The 23,066-nt window shown below is 44.9% G+C and overlaps 1 protein-coding gene across 4 annotated transcripts in view; it reads right to left on the bottom strand.

The window, feature by feature from the left end:
• ZFP91 (ZFP91 zinc finger protein, atypical E3 ubiquitin ligase) overlaps positions 1-23,066 on the bottom strand; it is a 654,237-nt gene that overhangs the window by 111,486 nt on the left and 519,685 nt on the right. For all 4 annotated transcript variants that reach the window (XM_069628854.1, XM_069628855.1, XM_069628856.1 and 1 more), the window contains one exon: positions 2,779-2,893. In XM_069628854.1, the coding sequence (XP_069484955.1) occupies positions 2,779-2,893 (115 nt within the window). The remainder of the gene's footprint in view (positions 1-2,778; positions 2,894-23,066) is intronic.

Raw genomic sequence — 23,066 nt, 5'->3', positions numbered from 1 at the left:
CTTGCACTTTTCCAGCCTCCACCCACTAACCCACCCCTCCCTCCCTCCCTCTTTCAGAGCCGCCAGAGGACCACTCCGGTGGTGATAGTGCGCGGTACATATGACCTTTAACATTAACATTAACATTGATTTTAGAGCCGAACATACTCCATTGAACTATCCTTGAAAGCAAATAGTTTCTGATCGGCTGTAATAAATAAAATAAGTAATGTTAATGAAGATCGGCTGGCGAGACTAATTATAATTTTTTTGTTTTCATAACAGGTATTTGCTCCCCTTCTGCTACTGCCATCGGTTTGAGACACCAGCAGATGGCTTTTACAGTAGATACCTGCAGCTTCGTGTGAACAACTGGAGCACACTGACAATTTTATGGGACGATCGCCAAGGGCCCACATGCCCTTACGCTGTACTAGTGGCTAGAAGCAACATATCAACCTTTACGATGGACTAGTGCCTAGTTGATGGAACAGCCTTGCGGTTCACCGTGCTTCCAAAGTGCTTCTTTTAACGAAAAGCAACACCCTGTGTACCATGGCGGATACAGATAAAAGAAAATAAATGGCTTTCGGAGTTCATATGGCAATTGCTGAATATTCTCTAAACATATAATGTAAAATAAATGTACTTTACCAAATGTACCGTGTTGCTGTTTGATTTTAAAGTACAGTTTCATATTCCAAACTGTGGCGCACTGTGTTGTGAGATGGTCTGTGTTGGTTTCCGGGTTCTGTGTGGAGTCGCGTAGAAGACGACTGGGCGCGTTTGCCTACGCAGCACAGTAACGTCACGGAGAGAGGCGGGGAATATGAATGTTTTGATAATGTCAGGCTCAGGGGCGGGGGAATTGATTTAGTGCCGCAGAAGCAGGTCAGCCAGGGCGATGGGGGAAATGATAGGATTATCAGAAAATGGCGGCTCCCTGGTGCTTGTTTTCGCGTGCGTTTAATGGACAAAAACTCGGGTAAGGTCCATAGGAAAGTTTTCTAAAATCGAGCCACTTAGGCTTAAAAAAACATGGCCGACCTGTAGGGACAATAAAATGTTTTACTAGACCAGGCCTTTAAAAGATTGGATGCAACAACCACTCCTGATTGGGTGGCTGCCAACTGTTTGAAAGGTGAAGAGTACATTAAATCTTCCCAAGAACTTTAAAGGTGTTTCAGTTAATCTCTTTTTTAACCATTTGTAGTCAAGAAAAAGGCCCCCAGGGACTGTAAAATAGCAGCCAGAGTGTGAAAGATTTACACATTTCACACTGTTTAAAATGGGTCTTTCAGTTGGAGAGCCTTAAAAGTATTATTAAACATACTATTTCTATTTTCGATCAACTTCTTCATTGAATTCTCCCCCCCCCCCCCCCGTCGACCCACTCAACCAGATTGTGACTTTCACAAATCCAGTGCTATTTTGTCTTCTGTTTGTTGTGCCCAGACTTGAAAAGCAGAAAGCAGTATAAATCTACCCACCTGTCCTACCTAATGAATTCCTTACATTTATCATAGAAGCCATTTACTCAACTTTTAAAAGGGGACACCTTTTTTTTAAAAAGTGAAATATGTTGTTTCTAACTGTTGATTTTTAAGGTAGCTTCTGCCCGTTTTCCAGTGAAAAAGTCCCAATCCATCAAATTTTGTAACACTTTTGTAGGTCTTTTCCTGCTTTACATCAGTTTTTTAGCCTGACTCACGAGTTGGGGGAAGTCTGATCTACAGCCTTCAATCATGCCCATCCTTGTCTGAAGCCTCTTCACTTCTTGTTTCATCACTTTACTCTAGGGCATTTCCTTGCAAACCTAATACTCCTCAAAACAATGATCATTCAGGCACAGTCTGCGCTTGGTCCCGTTTTACCATCTTACCACTGCATTTTGGGTGCTAGTCAAACAGGGCAGGCGTGTTCAAGTCTATGGGGAAAAACACAGTTGTAAAAAAGTGAGAAAACTGAGAACAGTGCTCAGTTCTATCAACAAATGACACCAATGCCTAAATATGTTGACTTAGGTGGAAGGAGGGGTTAAAGAATTAGCACAACATGCACGCTCCTTAGCCCAGTGTGATTTGTGAATCTCTCACCCGAGGGTAAAAAAATACAAATCAACCAAGTACTTATGGACAATGAACAGCCTTAAAGGGCTTTACGAATTTTGATTTTCTTACAGTTACAGTGATCTCCATAGTGTTGACAGCACACTAAAGGAGTTCTTTTCACATAGGTATGTGAAAGAAGGTAAAAATATATCATGCTTATTTTTTACCCCTTTTAATTTTAAGTAAAAAAAAAAATAAAAACAAACATTTAAAAATTAGCCATTGACGTATGTCAAAGAAAATGCTATCATTTAAATGTGCTCTAAAATCAATTGCACAAGCAGAAATAATGTAATGTTTATGACCGATAATACAAATACACAGTAAAACCATATACTAGGGCTCAAGAAATATAAATGCTAAATGCAAACATTTGTGAAAAAAAATTATCACAATTTAGCAAAACACTAAATCTGCTTTTAAGTGCCCACGTAATCGACAATCTCTATCGAATTCTTGTATTTCTTCATGTATGCCATTTGCCTTAAGTGAAATCCAATTGAAAAGCATTTTTAGAAAAGCATTTGAACATTTCCGCCTTCAGAAGAGAATGGCATTCCAGAAACCACTAATAATTCAAAACAAGCAGCTACGAATAGTGTCTCATGGCAAATACCACCAGTTAAAAAAAAAGTACAATTCTAAACACTCACTTTACAACTAGTACTTAACTCTGTAAATGAAGTACCTGTATGGTGCTTTGCATGTCTCAGCAGCTGCTTCTGTAGTCGAAAAAGGCGTCCACAGGAAGGGTGGGGACACACATATTTCTTCTTTAGAAGGTGCTGATATTTGATGTGGTGCTAGTGGGGATAAATTGAGAAATTCTCAGGAGGTGAGAAAATGGGACATGAGTTGCAAGGATCTGCTATGAATAGTACAATGCATATTTTTTTTTAAAAAAGCAGATTAATATGATGTAACTTACCTGCAAGCAGGTAGGATACTTTACAGCTTTATGATGGAGTCCATACCAGGCCAAGAGTGGACACTGCAGCTCCAGAAAGCTGTCCTACCACAGCAATAATGTCAGTCGTGATCTACCTAGTTGGAGTTGAGGGTGGAAGATGCAGGGTCTTCTTTCAAGCCCCAGGGCATGTCCTGACTTAAGTGACCTGACCTTGGTGCCAAGACTGAATATAGAGTAATCCCACTTGCTGTACATTGCCAGGAGCAAACGATGGCAATCATCAGACTGAACAGTCCTCATTTCACGCGAGACACAGGCGAGTAGAGTCGTACGATTTTTTGAGGGAATATTAGAGTAACGAAGCGGGAGAGTGACTATAAACCAACACTACAGTCCCACGTGTACCGGAGGGGTTCCCTGAGGCAGAAAGTGCAGCCTACACAGCGAAGAATGCAAAACACAGAAGGTAGCCAGCACCAGAGAGCAGTAACAGACCTGTTCATAAGTAGGAAAATCCATGAGCACTTGAGAAATCAATAGGCCCATTGTTGCCTACTGCACGCACACTATAGTAAATATTGACGCTGTAGAAGCTAACAAGCCATGACTGAACCTTACGACAGTGCAGAGACAGTAAAAGGGACAGTTTTCATCCTGACGGTAAGATGGCTACAAGATATTTTAAGAGTATTGGTGATGAGAGCTTGCAGTGGGAGGGGCAAAAGCAACAATCAACATGATAAACCAATGTGAAAGTCACACAATAGAGAAGAACGTCAGAGCAGTAGTTAGTAGGGGGAGAGAGAGGGGGGAGGTGTTAGGCAGAATTGTATGCCGTGCACTACAACAACCCTGACCTCCTGTCAATAGGAATCCAACCTTTGGTACAAGTCTTTAGTAGGTAGCGTGTTGAGCAGCCAGGTTTATCTCAAGAGGGCTCAATGTCAGCAGTAGGGGAGTTAAACAGAGATTCACAGTGACAAGTATTCAAATTAACTCTTACACACAAGGTTTTTTGATTAAACAATTATTAATTTATTTAACAGTCAGTTTGAGTAAGCCTTCTTCAGAAAGGGCAATATAATAGGAAAACACAAATACACTCCAAAATACACACCCTTAGTTTCTCTAAATCAGCAAGTTCCCATTTGGGATGACAGACAGACAGACAGACAGACAGACAGACGATTTCATTAGCTAAAACACTGGACATTAATATATCACTGTTGCATTTATGGCAATACTTCGGAGTATGTCAAAGAAAAAGGTTATTAGAACAAAACAAGAGATCTCACAAATATTCTGAAGCAGGGAAGTACATTTGGTAACCCCAATGCAAAGTAAGTTAACCCCTTCCTGGAAGGAAGGCCAAACAGTCAGGAGGGGGGGTGGGGGGTAAGAGTAATTCAGGGAGCCAGGCCAGGGCAATATCAATTGGGCAAAAGTCTAGGTGAGATGAAGCAATACTTGCAGGTAGGTAAAAGTCTTGCACACTGTTAGTCTTTGTAGAAAAGAAGAAATCAAAGCAGGACCACAAACTGATTAGGCTTGTGAGGTAAAGAAGCTGTTAGCAACTCTACAGAAGCAACCAAGACAAGTCTCAACTGAGAACAAGTGAGGTTACACAACAAGAGGTAAGTTCTCTTAGACTTTACAGTAACTTTGGTTAGAAGAAAAACTGTTCCAGCTGGCTTCGATTCCTGTGTAGCTCTGCAGATCCTGTGTTCCTGGGCCTCAGTCATGGGGACAAGAGCGAGGACGTCTGGAGGACTCCTGCACTGCAACGGGACGGTCGGCGACAGAAAAGGACCAACTTCTATTCAGTGGAATTACACGTTTTCAGGTCCTCGCATCTCAGCAAATAGCACCATCGCAGAACTCTTGGCTGTTGAGATGGGCTTTACTTGCATCTGGGGTTCAGAACTATGTTGAGGTGGCTCAGGCTTGGTCAGTCCTGCTTCCTGGGAGTCCGGAGGATCTTCCTGTAGCTCTTGGCCAACTTCAAAGCAATGCACACAAACTGGTGTTCCTCTCCCTGGCTCTTCAGTTCCAGCACTAACTGCATTGGAAATTCAACCAGCTTTGAGAGGATGTCCAGGTGGCTTACATTGGAGTTGATTGCCACCAACTCAAGGGGAGAAGTCGTCCTTGCAGGGCTTCTTTAGTCGAGACAAATTTAGATCTTCAGCACAGCAGCAGGGCTTCAAAGGGCAAACCAACAGTCCAGGAGTTGCAGCAGGCGTCTTTTTCAAGTTCTTCTTTGGATTCCTTGGTCTAGTGGTCACTTGTGAATCCCGGAAAAGACAAAATGGACAAAGGGACCAAACCTGGTTTGGCGTGCAGAGTACATCTCAAGAAGGACCTTCCCACAGAGAAATGGCAAAAAAACAAGACTGGGTCCATTTTGACTAAAATGGCACCCTTGGGTGCTTTACTGAAGCTGCAAACGCAGCCCGCGGTAAAAGCACACCACGGTAGTTAAAAGTAAACCACTGCCACCAGCCATTCATCGAGGAAAGTAACATAAAATGTTACATGAGAAGCTAGACAAAGGGGATACTAAGTAACCCCTCCAGGACCCTATTGTAAGAAAGGGTGTGCTGGTTCTAGAAAGTTACAAATGGAAGTAAAGTCAATTTCACTTTACTGCTCTGCGAAACAGTAGTTTATCCCAGAGAAGGTATTTAAACCTTCCTAACCGAAAATGGCGAAAAAAGTAGACCGGGGCAATTTTGACAAAATTAGGTCCTGAGCATCAGTCCTACTACCTTCCACATACACTAGGGTTAGGTTGTGTCTTTAGGTCACTGCACATTATTGTGCAAGCCCATAGGGTAGTTAACTGCCTGTTATGTTATCTATCTCAGGAAAGAAGTGTCAGATGTGTTACCCTTCCCACTCGGGTTAGTGTTTGTAGCTCCCTCAGAGGGAGGAACAAAAACAGCCTTCACACTGAGGTTGAGACCATATCTTTTCTTAGGCGTTTGGTCTGTCTGACATGTGCTAGCATCCCGATTATCCTTTCAATGTGCTTAGCGAAATGTGCATAATAAACACAAGATGACAGCGAGTGGCAACTTACAAGGGCTTTTATCAATGCTGTATGAACTAAACCTGAATATCGGGAATCTAAACACTAGTTTACCTAAATGTACATATTTTGGAAGATTCTGGCTTTTCTTCACATTTCTCCAAGCTGGACTTCATATGAAGCTCCAGAAAGCATAATAAATGTGCAATAAATTGCCCCATTTCCCTTAATTTACTGAAAAAAGCTAAAAACAAATAAGCGAATAGGTGTTAATATGGATTTCTAGAATATGGCCTGATGGACAGATTTTACGAGGCCACCCTTATAGTGAACAGGGAACTCTGAGGGGAACTAAAACCCAAACAAAGGAACGTGGTTGAGCAATCAAGGCTTAGTCTCAAAAGCGTGTGAGTGGTGCCAGGGGCCCTCAATGAGTCACAGTATGGTACACAATAATTCAATTTAAACAGTGGAGTACAAAAATTGGCATTTATTGTAGGCCTTGATAAGATGGATTTCTGAACTGTGACCTGGTGGGCAGAGGTTCAGAAGGCCAGCCTAGCTGCTTGGAACAGGGTAACCTTCTGGACAAGCCAGACCAATCAAGGTAGCATTGGCGGCGGTCAAAACTAGTCTCAGGAGGGGTGAGGGTGACTGAAAGCCCACAATGAACACACAGAGTAAAGACTAGAAATCACTCTGTTAGGTGGATATTTATTGAAAAGGCCTTTGAATTATCTACAGGAATACCTTTAAACCAATACAACTCTACTTTAACACATATATACAGAATACCAAGTGGCTTAAAGGTTAATGCACAGAATGGGTCCAGAACCTAAAAGGAAAGGGAGAAAGCAGTGCCAATATACTTTAGGCAGTTCTGCATCGATCATTTCCTAACTGAGAGGCAGTCCAGTCCCTACGAAGTGTGGAGCCTAGTGCTCAAGTGTACTTTCAAATGCTGGAGCATGCAATAGTGCAGAAGGTCGAAAACGGGGTCTCTTGTAGGGTCTGTAGCACCTCAGGAAGGTGGGTGTGGTGATGCAGAATAAGTTCCCACTATTCATGGAGTGTCTCCCCAAGACGACAGAACAGGTTCCAGGAGTTGGGAATGGGACAGTGGCTCGGGCTACCTGTGGAAAGGTGAGTGGCCCTCAGGGGACACTCGCGTGTCAAAATGATAGATGTGCTAGGGGCCACCGGTAAGGGTTTAAGGTACTCACCTACCCCCGGCGCACTCTGGACCAAACTTCGGCAGTCGAGTCCACTTCGGTTGCAGGTTCAAATGCGGCAACTGTGCGGCGAAGTTACAGCGATGATTGCCATGCGAGACAGTGGCGATTTCTCTGCTCCTGGTGGGTGGATCAGGCCAGTTTCACTGCAGCAGGCATCAGAGCACAGTGGAGCTGGGGCACAGCAGCAAGGCACTGGACACAGTAACCGTGTGAAATCCGGTTTGGGCGCTCTCTATTTATTCCAGACCTGGGAATGCCGGCGTGGGAGTGCCTTGAACACATAGCTTGCGATGTACCAAGTTTCAAGGCTCTCCTCGAAACGGCGGCGGTATTGGAGCAAAGGTCTTGCGCAAGCTGTTACGCCCACTGGTTGGACCAGGGACACTACTGAAGAGGCTTACTTGCAGCGTTTGATGAAGGTGCCGAGAATAGTTAGTCCCACTATTCAAATGGGTCGAAGGGCCTTTGCAGACCTTCTGGTTCAATCAGATGCAGAGGGGTCCAGCGGGACAACAGTGGGCTCAGGGTGCAAAACCTTCCAGCGGGTCACCAGGAGTTCCTCGACTCAGCTTCTTAGTTTCAGGATTCTGCGATTATATCCTAGGTTCAGTGAGAACTCAAGATATCGACCTGGTATGGGTGTTTGAGCCTTCTCTTATCCAGAATATCCTTTGCGCCAAAACAAAGAGGACCCAATGGGAGATGTGCACACATACAGGCACAGCAGACCTGGACCAATCACGGACCACGGTGGTCCCAGTCATTCCCAGCACACCATACTCTCTTCAGCAGCCAGGATGTGTATTGGAACTAGACAATCCAGCTCACATCCTGGAGGGATACAAACAAGGCATGCAGAAGCAAGCAGAGGCGAGGCGTTTCGCGGGAGAATGCATGTCCAAATAAAGACTGAGCTGGTCTGCTCGACCTGGGGTAGGAAAAGGGACAAGATGGCCAAATGACAGGACAAAGAACCTTGTGTCATGGACATTTTGGAGCCAGGCCACCTTCCTGTGCCAACCGCAGTAAATGCGGTTTGCATGGCAAGAAAGGGTTAAAAATAAGCATAAAGATAAGCTGCCACCAGCCGTGTCCAAGGCACATCTGCACTTCTAAAAAATCCTTCGAGGGAGGGTAGGGCCTTTGGAAAAGAAAGGAAGACCCATGCGAACTGTACTGTAAAGAACATGTTGCAGAAAAGTTGCAACCTTGGGAAGGAATAAGGGAAAACAGTCTCCCAGTACTGACTGTCTTTAAGGGCACGTCAGTTTCCCCAAAATAAAGTGAGCGAGAAGCCTAGTGGAGTGCAGTTGAAGTCTGTGCCTCACTGGCAAATTCAGACTATGGTGTTTAAACACCAGCAAAACGTTGGGGGGTACACAACTGGAGGGAAAATTACACATAAATAGGAAACTTTCCTAACAGGCCTTCTGAACATACTGGAAAAGTAATCTAACAGGTAGCATTATCGCACAACACTACGATACAAATATATACAGTCATCATCGGTTCAAATCGACAGCAAACAACAAGCAAAGCACGAAAGTATTTCAGATGCAGTAACTGATGAAGCCGGATCACAAGACAGTAACCTAACTTAAGGAGTCCAAACCCTAAGCTGAATGGGGCCTTGGCTTCAATAGTCACAGAAACCACTAATGTTTCTGACCGGAATGGTGTCTCTGTAGGAAGGATTCAATAGGCCTGTGTTGGCGTTAATGTTAGGTAAGAATTGATGTAGTAACCCTGTGAGAGACTACACAACCCTTGTCCTCTTGGTATTGGGTAACCCACCTATTGGTAAAGGCCTGTACTAGACAAGTTGGTAGTGCGACTGAGCAGCCAGGCTTATGTTATGTGAGCTGTAGAGCTGTAGCAATGAAATCCACAAATACAAATATCCAAGTAAGACTTGCACTCAAGGTTTTTAGTTAAAATAATTATTTAACGGTCGTTTTTAAATAAGCATTCTTTAAAAAGGGCAATATATGCAGCAATCAAATACACCTCAAAATACTTTTGTTGAATCAACAAAAAGCTAGTAGATACTCTACAGATGCTTCTTACAAACTTCCTACATCCGAGGTGACTTCAATAACTAGTACAGTAATTGCATTTACATATGTTAATGTTAAAGGACATTTGTTCCGCGCACTATCACCCTTGGTGTGGTCCCCTGGCGGCTCTGAAAGAGGGGAAAAAGGGAGGGTGAGTTAGTGGGAAGAAGCTGGAAAAGTGCAAGAAAGCAGTGATGTGCTGTTGGCGGCCTCAGCCCGGTGGGTCCGTTGGCTGGGCCTGGGGTGTTTGCGGCCGGTAGTCGTCGTGTACTGTTGTGAGAGTCTATGTGTGTTTTATGTTTTGTTGTTGCAATGTAGTGAAGTTTGTGCGGTTTGTTGTGCTGTAGGTTTGTGGTTGTGTTTGGTTTGGAGTTTGAGAGGTGTATGCAGAGGGGGGGGATTGTTAGTGGATTGGTTATTTGGCATTTCTGTCTAGAAGTGAGGCTCAAAGTGAGGCGCTGCGTTTGTGTAATCTCCCCAGATGGGGCCTGGGAGCATTTCTGCGCCTCTGTCCTGATCTGGGCTTGTCCGGTACTCACAGTCCCTTTCACATCTGGCCTCCACTTCCATCTACTTCCTTCATAACCTTACCTGCCTTCCTGTTCCACTCATACGGCCAGTGTACCTGCTAATGTCCACTACTCCGTTTGAGTGTGGCGATTGCTAACATTTAGATAACTCTATAACAGTGTGGTACCTAGTAGCAATTATGGGGCGAGTGAGGATGTTGGCTGGGATTGGCTGGGGTTGTTGATTCTGTCTTTATGGGTGTCGCTTGTGTTCCATTTGACGTTACCTGTCTAGTTGTGGTGGGAGTTTTAGTCGGTTCTGGGTGTTGTCAGTGTCCTGTTTAGTCATCCTTTTTCCATTCCGTTTCGTTTTGGTTTTCATTTCGAGTCTGTGGTGTTGAAGAGTCAGGTTTTTAATAATTTCCTGACTTAGGATTTCTCTGCGACAGTGCACTGCAGGTGCTGTGTGTCACCATACAAAAGTAGATGCCTATGGAGTTTGTCAGACTCCAAAAACAAAGCAAACACACAATCCAAATCAGGCCAAAATACATGAGTGAGAAAAAGGGCTCACTCACTCGAGGGTTCAAATTAAAAAAGTCCTAAAGACCAGCAAAAGACCAAAAGGGAATTAGCACAGAAATGAGAATTCTCCGTAACAGTATAAAGATTCTACAACTATTTTAAAAGAGGTAAATGTTTTTCTTTCTTCCAGACTCACCCAGGGGCAGGATACCCCTGTCAAAAACCAAAAGGTCAGTGGCATTGAATAAGGAAGCAAAGGGACTAGATTCCAATGTTGGCGGACAGGTGCACCGAGTTTAATTATGCCACCAACTCCAATTTTCCCACATGCCAATTTGGATCGTCTGCAGGGGGGTGCTGGGGGCTTGTTTTTACACTATTGGTTCCAGGGGAAGTGCCCAAGAGTTGCAGGTTCAGGGATATTTCCTGTCGGGTTCAGCTGCAAGAAGAAATGGATGAAGGCAGGTTGATGTGAAGGTGAAAAGCTGAAATTCGGAGAGAATGTGTTGGGTAAGAATTGGTGCAGTCACACTGTGTGAGACTACACAAGACTCATCAGGTTGGTAATAGGTAACCCACGCTTTTGTATCGGTTTGTACTAAACGAGTTGGTAGTATGACTGAGCAGCCAGGCTTATCTGAAGAGGGGTAAATGTGAGCTGTAGAGCTGTACAGATGAAATCAGTCAATACAAGTAACCAAGTAAAACTTACACTCAAGGTTTCAGTTATAAATAATTATTTACACATAAGTTTTAGTTAAGAATTCTTTAAAAAGACAATTGTTTGTAACGGTTCAAAGCAACTTTGGAATCACTTTTCAAAATCAATAAAGTTGGCGACTACTCTTTGGATATGCTAATACATTTCGCCTACACCATGAAGTGACTTCAATAACAAGGATAATATTGCATTTATATATAACAGCAATATACTTTTTAGACTCTAAAGGAAGGGTTAAGGAAAGGTATAAAGGTTAGAACATACTTTCTTATCAAGTGCGGACAATCTGAATCCTCCAATGAAATCTAGACAAGCTTTTCCCAGCACTAAAAGTGTTCAACAAATTACAACCTATAGGACAAACAATACCAAATACAATGGAATACAGAAGAGTGCCTTTAGGGAGCCAGGACAGCTAAGGTCATTTGGACAAAGTATATAGTTCTGATGCAGTTCTTGGATAAACGTTTTATCAAAGTCAGATAGTTCAAAAATCACTGTAGGAACACAAGCTGTTAAGCATGTGCAAAAGGGAGTTGAAATCAAATCAGAAAGTTAAGCAAGTGCAATTCTCAAGTGAGAAAGCACGACTTAAGGCAATAAGTTAAATACCCCAAGACCAAACAGTACCTCTGGTTTGAAGAAAATGGTCCAGCTGGATTCAGTCTTGCTACAACCAAGCAGGCGCTAGTTCCTGAGCCTCAGTCGTGGGGACAAGAGGGATGACGTCTGGAGGGCTCCATGCGGCAGTAACTCGGGGAAAGGCTTCGGCAGCTACGGGTTCTCTTCGATTCAGTGGCATTTTGCAGTTTCAGTGCCTCGCAAACGGCACTGATGCAGATCGAATATTTCCAGTTGGACGTTCCTTGCTCCCTCGGTCTGGGACTCTGGTGAGGGATTTCCTGCTTCTGGAGTGTCTTTAGGAGGCTCCTGGAGCTTTTGGCCAGATTTGTTCCAAGGCAGAGCAACGTCAATGGGCTTCTGCAGCACTGGAGAGGCACAGAAAGTTAGGGATTGCATCAAAGTGGAGTTCATCTCGGGGTTAGATGGTCCCACTAACCCAAAAGAAGAAGTCATCCCGTCCAGAGATTCTCTGTCGAAATGAAAAAAGGAGGTCAGCACAGCAGCAGGGTTCACCGAGCAATTCAAGATCCAGGAGGTTGCAGCAGGCTTCTCTTCACAATTTCTTCTTTGGATGTTTCTTCCAGTGGTCGACTGTCACTAGTCCCAAAACCCTCGCCCTTTAATCAAGTTTTCCCATTCCTGTACAGCATAGGCTGTCAATCACAAAGCAGGGTGGTTGTCCTTCCTGTACAGCCGTCTGGCCAATCAGGACTGGTTTCGTGCAGGCACACTGTTGGGACAGTTTTTCTGAAGTCCAACTAAGGGCTTAGTAAAACCATTCAACTGAGGCAGTACAAGACTCCAGTCTTAGTATAAGGCTGTACCACATGAGTTCATGGTAGCTTAGACAGAGCAGACCGGCTCATTTTAGGAGGGAGAGATGGCTGTAGAATCAGTACACATGAAATTGTAATACAAATGGTCCAAAGAAACACTGAAACACTATGTATGTAAACAAATGATTTAAATAAAAGTATGCCCAGATAAATCTAGGGGTAAATAAGTACTATCACACCGTATATGTAACCACAATTATAAAAACAACACTATACTTGAAGGTACACAGACCAAAGTATAAACCTTGTTTGTAACACCTAACAGTAGTTGTAGGGAAGCCAAACCTTTCCATACACATTCAGTATAGGTCACACCTATTCTTGGGGAGTAAAAACCAATGATTACTTTCACAATTACATTCAGTAATGCAAGGGCAGTAGACTCTACCAGTTGTACAGTGATCCTCAGTACAAATCACATAATCAGTCAACTGGACAATGTACTTTTTGTGAATAGTGGATCACTTATTCCAGGTACAGGAAAACCCTGTAACTACTTTTGTGATAACAGTTATACTAGGTGAGTAAAACCTAAGGATGTAATATTCAATTACAGGTGCTTTTTGAGATCAGTGAACATAGATTGAAATAAGCAATAACTTGTGTAACTTATTTTTGGATGGCACACAGCTAACTCAAGGTAAGTAAAACCATATACGTTCTTAATCTCACAATGATTAGATATTTCCCAGCTATACAAGTAACTTATGTACGACGTAGTACGGACAGTTAGAAGCCGCAGACTCTTCTGTGTCTGTCTACAACAGTACAGGGAAGCAGAACCCAATGTTACACTTTACTGAATGACTCAACGTTATTCAAGGTAGGCAACAACCTAGTGCAGACTTATTCTGGACAGGCTAACAGCAAGTCAGGGGAAGCAAGACCCAGTTGGGGGACACTCATAAAATTATCCTAACAGGACTAATCTGGTGATACCTCTTTTGGGAAGAGGTACAACCAAATCACAGGAGTGTAATATACCTTCACATCTACGTTCTATTAGAATGGCTAAACCGTTTCTAAGGAAAGAACGATGTTAACCATACTTTTGAGAATTGTGCATCACACATCCAAGTTAAGTAAGAACTTTTTTTAACTGTTCACTCTTAGAGTTAAAGTTACCAACCAACCGACACTTTACAAGTAAGTAACTTTTAAACACATATTTTCTTTTCGAAGCAAAAGGCCCAATCCCTTAAAAGTCTCTCCCTGGTTCTTGGAGCATGAGTGTTCTCGGTGGCAGAAGGGGGGGGGGTCGTCACTCGGGACTAGTGACCAACAGACAGTGTCAGAATAGGTTCTGAAGTAGCAGAAGTCAGTTCCTCTGAAAAACTGGGCAAACAGGTGAGTACTTTACTTCTAGAGTTTGAAGAGGGTCCAGGGGCTTTGCAGAAAACACCCTAGCAGGATTCTAGCAGTGGGACTGGATGCACTGGACAAGAGGCCTCTGCATCATATAAAACACCCCACAGCAACACAGAAATCGCAAGAGACTTAAGGTAAGTACATACCCAAGTCAACACCGTACCTCAGAATTGAAGATTTTGCAGCAGGAGGACTTCAGGATCTGAAGCCAAAAACCCAGTCAGTGGATTCCTTGTCGTGGTGACTGAAAACAGGAACTTGGAAGGGACTTTGCAGCAGGGATCAATGGAGAAGGCTCTAGGCAAGGTTTTCCTCGTGGCTGAAGGCAGTTCTGCGGATTTGGCACCTTTTCAAGGAGCAGAGAAGACAAAAAAAATCACAGTTGAATTCTAGCCGTTACAAAGGTCCAGCACACTGTTGAGGGGACTTTTCAGACTCGATTTGTGTCTCTGGAGACCCGCCAGGATGCCCACGAAGTTTCAACAAGATTCGGAAGACCATGCACCGCACAGTGGCTCGAGATCCCAGGGTATTGGTGTATTGCAGCAATGCAAGTTCGCAGCAATGTGTGGGATGGCTGAAAATGCAGGTCTTCTTGAGTCTAGTGGGTCTCAAGAGGCACAGAGTCCCCAGGTCGATTGGAAGGGAGGGCTACAGCAGGCTCCGGTTATACAGCAGGGTCTCCGGTCGCTGGAAATCGTTTCAGCCGCTTTTTCTTCATCATCCTCTTTGGTTTCAGTTCCAGTGGTCGACTGGTCATCAGCTTCCAGGTTCGCAGTATTTAACAGGAACTACAGCACAAGCTTGGCATTCTCTCCCTGCATTTCACAACAAGGGGCGGTCCGGTTGTCCAATCAGGACAGCCAGCCCCCCACTGAGATTCGTTCCCATTCAGGCAAGGAGGAAAAGAAAAAAGGGCTGTGGAGTTTTGGACTCTTCCCTTGCTTCCTGCCTTCACAGACAGAGCAAAGCCTGGGCGGGGAGTCCAGGGGACTCCCGCGAAAGATACTAATCACACAAAGGAATTTCCCACCCTGGATTTCAGGGGAAGGAACAAGAAAGGACAAGAAACACTAAAATGGCGAAAACATTTTTGGTAAAATGAGCACCCTTAGGTGCCCTTAGTGCAGCTGTGAACACATCCCGCAGTAAAGGTGCACCAAATTAACACAAGATATCACTGTCACCAGCCACTGAAGGTAAGCTTGTCCCTCTAACAGAATTGTTACAGTTTTAATGTGAAAGGGGATACATTGCATCTCCCCAGCACTACACATAGGGTGGGGTGTGCTGGCTTCACAGAATAAAATGTAAAAGGGATCCCAAGATCCTTTCTACCCTTGGGAACTGTAGTTCTCTCAAGTTTAGCAAAATAAAGTTAAAACGGGAGTCCCTTAGGGCAACCCAGCAACAACAGGCACGTATTGCTATAAAAAGACACTATGGACAGTCTAAAAAATGACACCCATGAAAAAAGTAAAAGATTCTGTGAGTGTGAAAAAAGGTTACCACTCAGTGAGGTATTAAGGACAGTAACCTACCAGTAAAGCAAAAAGTTCTGGGGTTGACACAGGTCAAGAAGATTTACCATGTCTATGAAAAGCGTACCTAACACACACCTAGAGACAAAGGACAGAGGGGTTTCGGGATCATCCCTCACTTCCTGCCCTTCCATACACAATGGAGCCAAGGGCGGATTTCAGGGCAGAAGCCTGCCAGAGGCAAAACGCACAAAGGGCTCAAATCTGTATCAACACACTGAGTAAAAGCCAAGAAGGACTTCACAAACAGAAAATGACGAGAGAAAAAAAAGACATGGGCTATTTTGAGACACAAACAGGCACGCCCCACACACATGCGCGCGCGCGTTCAAAACATGCACAGGCTCCACACACGCGCAGGCGCCACACTGCCAATGTGAATTCCACTGGCATCCCTCAGTCAGCTTCTTCAGGTTGACTTGGCTCCTTATAGCAATAATTTAGAGTGGGAGTGACCTGAGCAATTCAATAAGTACATCTGAAACATTTAAACTTGGAGGAGGCTGTCCAATAGTGGGCAGCCAATTTACCAGAATCTGGCCAGCAACATCCATGCCAGCTCATATATACACGACACGACAGTGGAAGCTCCCGCAATTCAGGAAGCATCCCGAAGCCTGGCACCTGTACCCAAGATGGCAGATTTTGGACATGATCAGGTCCGGTAATGCACACACATGCGGAAGGACATCTGTCCATACCCAGAAGCAGGTACAAGAATAAAGGACGGCATCTTTGTTCATTACTGTTTCACCTGTAGTTACCATGATACATCCACACTACCTCTTGTGAGTAGAATACCTTTGGGTTACCAGACAAATGGAGGGGAGGGCTAACCTGAATTGACAGTTTTTTCATTGTAGATCCTGACCGATGTTATCAGCCTGGAATGCCTGAAACCACTAGAATTGTGTCATAGTTGTGGAACGGACGAGAGGGAGGTTCAGACTTTACTCATTAAGAGTCCCAGACACTATCTCTGGTTGGGTTTGCAACATTTACACCCTTCTGTGGAAGACGCAATCTATCCAAGAAAACCCAGTACTGACAACCATCTTCACCAAACTACACCTTCCTCCTCCGTTTAATATGTTGCTTTATGGCACATCCCACAAGCTCAGACCCAGAGTAGGTTTCTGTCTTGGATAACACTAATGTTTTCTTATAATGCAATATTTGAGCTTCCCATGGTATCACATGTATTCACGTATCCTACCTGGTGTTGCGGTCTCCCACAATGTTCTTCTATCAGAGACACATGGTACCTCTGGCAGGAGACATCCAGTGGCACCACCTCTGTCTCATTTTAGGTAGGGATTTGCATTCTATGATATAAGCATGTCAACCTTTTCATTTACCTCTTGCAGCACAAAGGATAACAAAACAAAACAAAAACCAACAAAAAAATAAATAAAAGGAGGGCACGGTACCACAACGCACAGCTGTTTTTAAGTAATAGCTCATGCAGCCACTTCCCATGGTTAGTAAATATCAAGAAAAAGGTTTGCTTGAAGATGTGCCCATTTACTTCAAGGTTACCAAGTTAAACTTGTTAGGTGGCCATTTCGTGAAACCACAATTAAATTTGAAATATACTAAGAGCTATACATGTAACATTTAAAAAATAAACAGGGTTTGAAATTGCCAGGAGCTGGGAGCTATTTAGTTCTGGGTTATAGCCAAGGGGAGCCTGGTTAGCTTGAAACTAACACCTACCAGGAGCTACTTTTGACTCCTGGGGCAAGAGGACCATACAAATCTAGCTATGTAATTTTAACTATGTATGTTTGGGAATGTATAAAAAGGATGCTGAAGAATACACTTAAGGGACATTTAGAGCACATTGGATAACATGAAAAGAACAAAAGAGTTTGAATTGTCCACAACGTTAGATTTGCAGCACACACTGTACTAGCTACTGGGTCCCCAGAGGTAGCTACTGCCCAACTGGTTATGCCGATACCCAGGAGCTGCTTTTTGCTCCTAGTAAGAAAATCCCAATTTCGATCCCTGAATATGGGATACATTACTCACCCTAATCATATTTCTGATGCGTGTATCTGTTAAGATTCACATGCTATGCATAGGCCGCCATCTAGTGGAAGCTGCAGAGTATGATATACATTACTTACCGTAAAAGCATTTCCAATGGTTGTATCTGCTTAGATTCACATGCTGTGCATAGGCCGCCATCTAGTGGAAGCTGCAGAGTATGATATACATTACTTACCGTAAAAGCATTTCCGATGGTTGTATCTGCTTAGATTCACATGCTGTGCATATGGTCCGACATCAAGTGGTAACTGCAGAGTATTGCATCTTGTCTTTCAAGAATTGAAAGGGTACGTCGACATGGCCGTGCATGTAACACTATCTCTACGTGACGTGTAGTGTACCCGAGATCCCTCACGCGTTGAGGTCCATCCGATTGTATTTTTTCTGCCGAGAGGAAGCCTTTTGACTATTTTGAGTGAGTACAGAAAAGAGAGAAAGTGGTAAGAAGTCCATGTTCCTTCCATCCGAGCAGGGAGGAAGGTTGGGCGCATGTGAATCTAAGCAGATACAACCATCAGAAATGCTTTTACGGTAAGTAATGCATATCTTCTGATGTTTGTTAATCTGCTTTGAATCACATGCTGTGCATAGACTAGCGAGCAGTAGGCGAAGTTGGAGGTGGTTTGTGAGAAGGAACAGTAATGAAAAGATGTCTTAGTACTGCCTGTCCCATCTGAGAATCAGACCTAGAATGAGTTTCTAGGCAATAGTGTTTTGTAAAGGCGTGTACAGAATTCCAGGTTGCCGCTTTGCAAATGGACTCAAGAGGAACATTTGCAATGAATGCTATGGACGCCCCAGTGCCTCGAGTAGAATGTGCTCTAGGCTTGAAGGGTAGCTCTCTCTTAGCAAGACTGTAGCAGAGTGTGATGCATTTGACAATCCACCTAGAGATAGTGGATTTGGAGACTGCGTCTCCTTCTCTTCCTGCCGCCACTGAAACGAAAAACTGATTAGTCTTTCTTAGTGGTCGAGTTCTTTCCATATAGAACACGACAGCTCTGCGTACATCCAGCATGTGCAGGGTTCTTTCTCCCAGGCTTGAAGGATTTTGAAAGAATGTTGGTAGTTCCATCGACTGGTTCACATGTAACTAAGAAATGAATTTAGGCACAAACCTAGGGTGAGTGCGCAGAACCACCTTATATTTGTGAACTGTAACAAAGGGATCCAGGATTGAGAGCGCTTGTAGTTCACTTACTCTCCTAATGGAGGTAATAGCTATTAAAAAAGCAGTCTTATAGGTGAGGTCTTTAAGACTTGCTTTGTGCATGGGCCGAAAGGAGCCCCCATAAGCCTAGTCAACACCACATTTAGGTCCCATCCGGGAGCCGGGTTAGAAATGGGAGGGTGAACTCTCTTCACTCCCTCCATGAAAGCTTTAATAACTGGTATCTTCCACCACAACACTTTGTTGTGATGTAGTGTAGGCTGAAAGCGCAGCTAAGTTAACCATTATGGAGTTAAATACCAGGCCTGAGTCAAGTAAATGAGTTGGGTACAAAACAATGTGTGTGGGAGTGCAGTTAATCGGGTTAATGCTCTTTGAGTTGCACCAGATGACAAACCGTTTCCATCTACTGGAATAGCAATACCTAGTGTTCGGTTTTCTTGCCTCCCTGAGAATGTCCATACATCTCTGATGCAGATGCCCAAACTCTATGACCTCAGGAGCCAGGCTGCTAAGTTCAATGTCTGTGGGCATGGGTGAAGCATCTCCCCCTCAGACAGTTTGACTGGAGGAGATAGGAACATCTCCATCAGATAAGCGAACCAGGGTTGGCGGGCCACTAGTATAATTGTGACTGGTTCCTGGTGCATCTTGTGCACAATCTTGTTGAGAAGCGGAGTTTGGGGGGGTGAGGGGGGAGGTTTGGAGCGTAGACAAATTTCCCTGACCATGTTATCCACAGTATGTTCCACTTATAATGGTTCTGGGGGTACCTGGAGGCGTAATCATGGCATTGAGCGCTCTCCAGAGTTGCGAACAACTTGATCTCTGGGAAGCCCCATTCTGCGAAAACATTGGAGACTAGGTCTCTGTGTAATCGCCATTCGTACTCCATGGGAAACGGGAAATCTCTGCTAATTACGTCTGCCAGAAGATTGAGTTCCCCTGGAACATGTTGTGATAACAGGAACATGTTGCGTTTGAGAGCCCACTTCCAAATGTTCCGGGACAGTTTGGACAGCACCGGATCATGAGTGCCCCCTTTTTTGTTCAGATAGTACATGGCCATGGTGCTGTCTGTGAGGATCAGGATCGTCTTCCCCTGCAGTTGTTTCTGGAAAGCTTTTAGTGCTTTGAACACTGCCAACAGTTCGAACAAGTTTATGTGGTTGGATGCTATGTCTGACGACCAAACTCTGTGCGCCTTTTGTTGAAGCAGGTGAGCTCCCCACCCTGTAAGAGACGCGTTTGTAGTTAGAGTGGCTTCCACTGCGGGGGTGGTGAAGGATTTCCCACCACTGCAGCGAGAGAACGAGGGACGGCGAGACAACCACTAGATTGTCCCTCTGTCCGCTGGCCTGACACCACTGACTGTTGAACCACTATTGCATTGGGCGCCAGCGCACGTGAGGAACCAAGTAGATACACAACGCCATCATTCCTAGCAGTCGCATAGCCTTGCGTACCGTCGCCTCTCGACTGGCTACATACTGAGGGATTTGAACATGTTTTGAACCCTCTCATTTGAGGGGACGACAAGGCCGTCCTTTGTTTGAATTAGAGCCCCTAGGAACTGTTTGACCTGATTGGGGTCTAGGCTGGATTTTTTCTCGTTCATAGAGAATGCCAGACTGAATAAAAGATATATTGTCTTTTGGGTATTTGACAGACACTTTTCGTAAGAGTCCCCTGTTAGGAGCCAGTCGTTGAGGTAAGGATAGACCGGGATGGATTGCCTACACAGATGTGCTTCTGCCACAGCTACTACCTTTGTAAATACCCTTGGTGCAGATGCTATGCCGAAGGATAGTACCTTGAACTGATAATGCTCGTCTTGCATCACAAATTTGAGGTATTTTCTGTGCACTCGCAATATTGAAATATGAAAGTATGCATCTTTCATGTCCAGTGTTGCCATGTAATCCCCCTGTGATAGCGGTGGAATTACTTCCTGCAGAGTGACTATGCAGAACTTTTGTGGCTTTACAATTTTGTTTGCTGGGCGCAGATCTAAAACAGGGCGCACGGTTAGATCCTTTATGGGTACAAGGAAGTACACTGAATAAATACCTTCTTTTACCTGTGACAGAGGTACAATTTCTATGGCGCCTCTCTTGTGTCTCGACTTCCTTAAGAAGTATGCAAAGATGGTCTGGTGTCAGTCACCTTGCTCGTGGAGGCCTGAATGTTTGGGACCGGTTGAACTCTATACAGTACCCGTGGGCCATGGTCTTTAGCACCCACTGGTCTGTAGTTATCCCCTCCCAGGCATGAAGGAACAATGTTAGCCGGCCCCCGACCGGGGAAGGGACAGGAATCTTCAGGTAATTTTGAACCGGAGGCCAGGGAGCCTCTAGGGGTAGAGACCCGGCCCCTTCCTTTCCCGTGACGCTGACCCCTTTGAGGATACGGGGTGGTGTATCCAATGTTTCCCAGTGGAGAGTTCCAATTGTTTCCCGATGAATATTGTTGTTGAGGGAAGCGTTGTCCACGCAAAAGCCGTTTGGACCCAGATTCTCGTCTTGTAGAGTGTCTTTGTGTAATTTGGTCCAGTGTTTTCAGGGTTTCATGCTCCTTTTTTGCGGTCTCGAGGGCCTCATCGACCGCCTTCCCAAACAGGTTGGATTCTTCCACGGGTTTATTTATAAGTGACGCTTGCGTCTCTGGCTTGAATCCAGAGTTCCGTAGCCACGCATGTGTCTTCAGGAGTGTGACCTGAGCCATGGATCGACCATCCGTCTCGGCAGAATCCAAAGTGTTCTTAAGTATGCTTTGGTTCACTAGTCTGCCCTCTGTGACTGTGGTCAGGAGATGAGTTCGTAGAGGTTTGGGAACCTCCTCTAGGCCTTCTTGTATTAAGGCCCATTGAGCGTCTGCGTAGCTGGCCAATAAAGTTGTATTGTTGGCAATACGTGTTGAAAACGCTGTTGCGGTCCTGACCCTCTTCCCAAGGGCATGAAGTCTTACCTTCCTTATCACGGGGTGCCTCACCAGTTGACAAAGGAACCCTGCCCTCATTCTTGTAGTAGTCACCACCAGAGAGTCTGGGGTGGAGTGACCTCCGATATACAGAAGGTCCGAGGGAGAAGGACGAGAGAGTTTCTCTAGTCTTGGATTAACACCTCTTGTGAGAGCAGGTGTTGATAAGTAGGGAGCCAGACGTTTCTTAATTGAATTGAGGCGAGGAATAGCCTGGCTGGCCGGCTGCTTCTCCTTGAGGATGTCCTCCACAAAGTCAGCTTCATGGGGCGCTTCATCTGTGGCAATCTTAAAATGTTCAGCTGCTTTACGCAACATGACGTTAAACGTCAATTGATCATCCACTGGCGAGGGTTGTCTAGTGGAGGTGATCTGGGCGGAACCCAAAGATGGGGCATCCAGATCCTGTGGATCTGGAGACTGCCATGGTTGAGGGTCACCCATATCTGGGTTCTCCTCCCAGCCCTCTATGGGATCATGCATGTCCTCAGGATTGAGGAATTGATCCTCCCCCTGAGTGTCTGCAGGAATGTCTTCTTCAGTTAGGTCATAGTTGTATATATCCTCTTACAAAGAGGGGTAAAAAAGCCTTGGGAATGTTGTTTTGGGGTCCACAGGGCTCTCATCCCGTGGCTTTCTTGGTGTGGGTTGTTCTGAATGGGAAACAAACCTGTCCAGCCTTTCCATGCAGTTTTCAAATTTCTCTCTAGTCCAAACCAAAGACATAGAATGGTCTAGAGGTGGAAAAGGGTCCTGAACACGTTCATCCGTCATAAAATGTCAAGATTATTGACTCAATGTCGAAGACAGCCCTTCTTCCCCCTCAGAGAACTCCTGCTGTGCGACCGACAGAGGTGGGACGTCCCTGTGCCTCTGTTTCGGCTTATGGATGGGTTCAGTATGCCCCTTAGGCCATCCTTTAACCTCTGCGGATCCTTGGCCTTTTTTGTAAGCCTTAAAGCATACCTGGATTTTGTTTGAGAATCGGCAGAAACAATTCTTGCTAAGCGGTCAGCTACGTCCTCCGCAGACGGAAGGCGCGTAGCTTCAGCCTGCAATTGCAAGGGAGTCTTTTTCAGCAGAGCGGGGGCCCGGTCTTCGGTGGCAGCCTTCTTCGGCGGTGCAGTCTTTGGCAGAACCGGAACCCTTTCGTTGCCGACGCCTTCTTGGGATGCGTCTCGACGGAACCCGCTATATTAAGGGTAGCGCCCCTTGTCTTTGATGGCCCAGTGGCTAGGCGCATATGCAGCTTTAGGGAGGGTTGCCAGTCCTGATGGTCGGCGGGTGCCGCCAGAACTTCTGGGGTACCCGCTGGCGCTGAAGTCTTCTTCGATGTGGTCGAAGATTGACTTGGGGTTGTGTGTTTAGTGCTGTGTACATGTTAGTCTTTGTTACCGGGGTGTGACTTCCCCAT

Source organism: Ambystoma mexicanum, chromosome 12 (genome assembly GCF_040938575.1).
Source record: "Ambystoma mexicanum isolate Mex_15411 chromosome 12, UKY_AmexF1_1, whole genome shotgun sequence".
NCBI classification, from domain to species: Eukaryota; Metazoa; Chordata; class Amphibia; order Caudata; family Ambystomatidae; genus Ambystoma; species Ambystoma mexicanum.
This window is presented reverse-complemented; position numbering and strand designations above follow the sequence as displayed.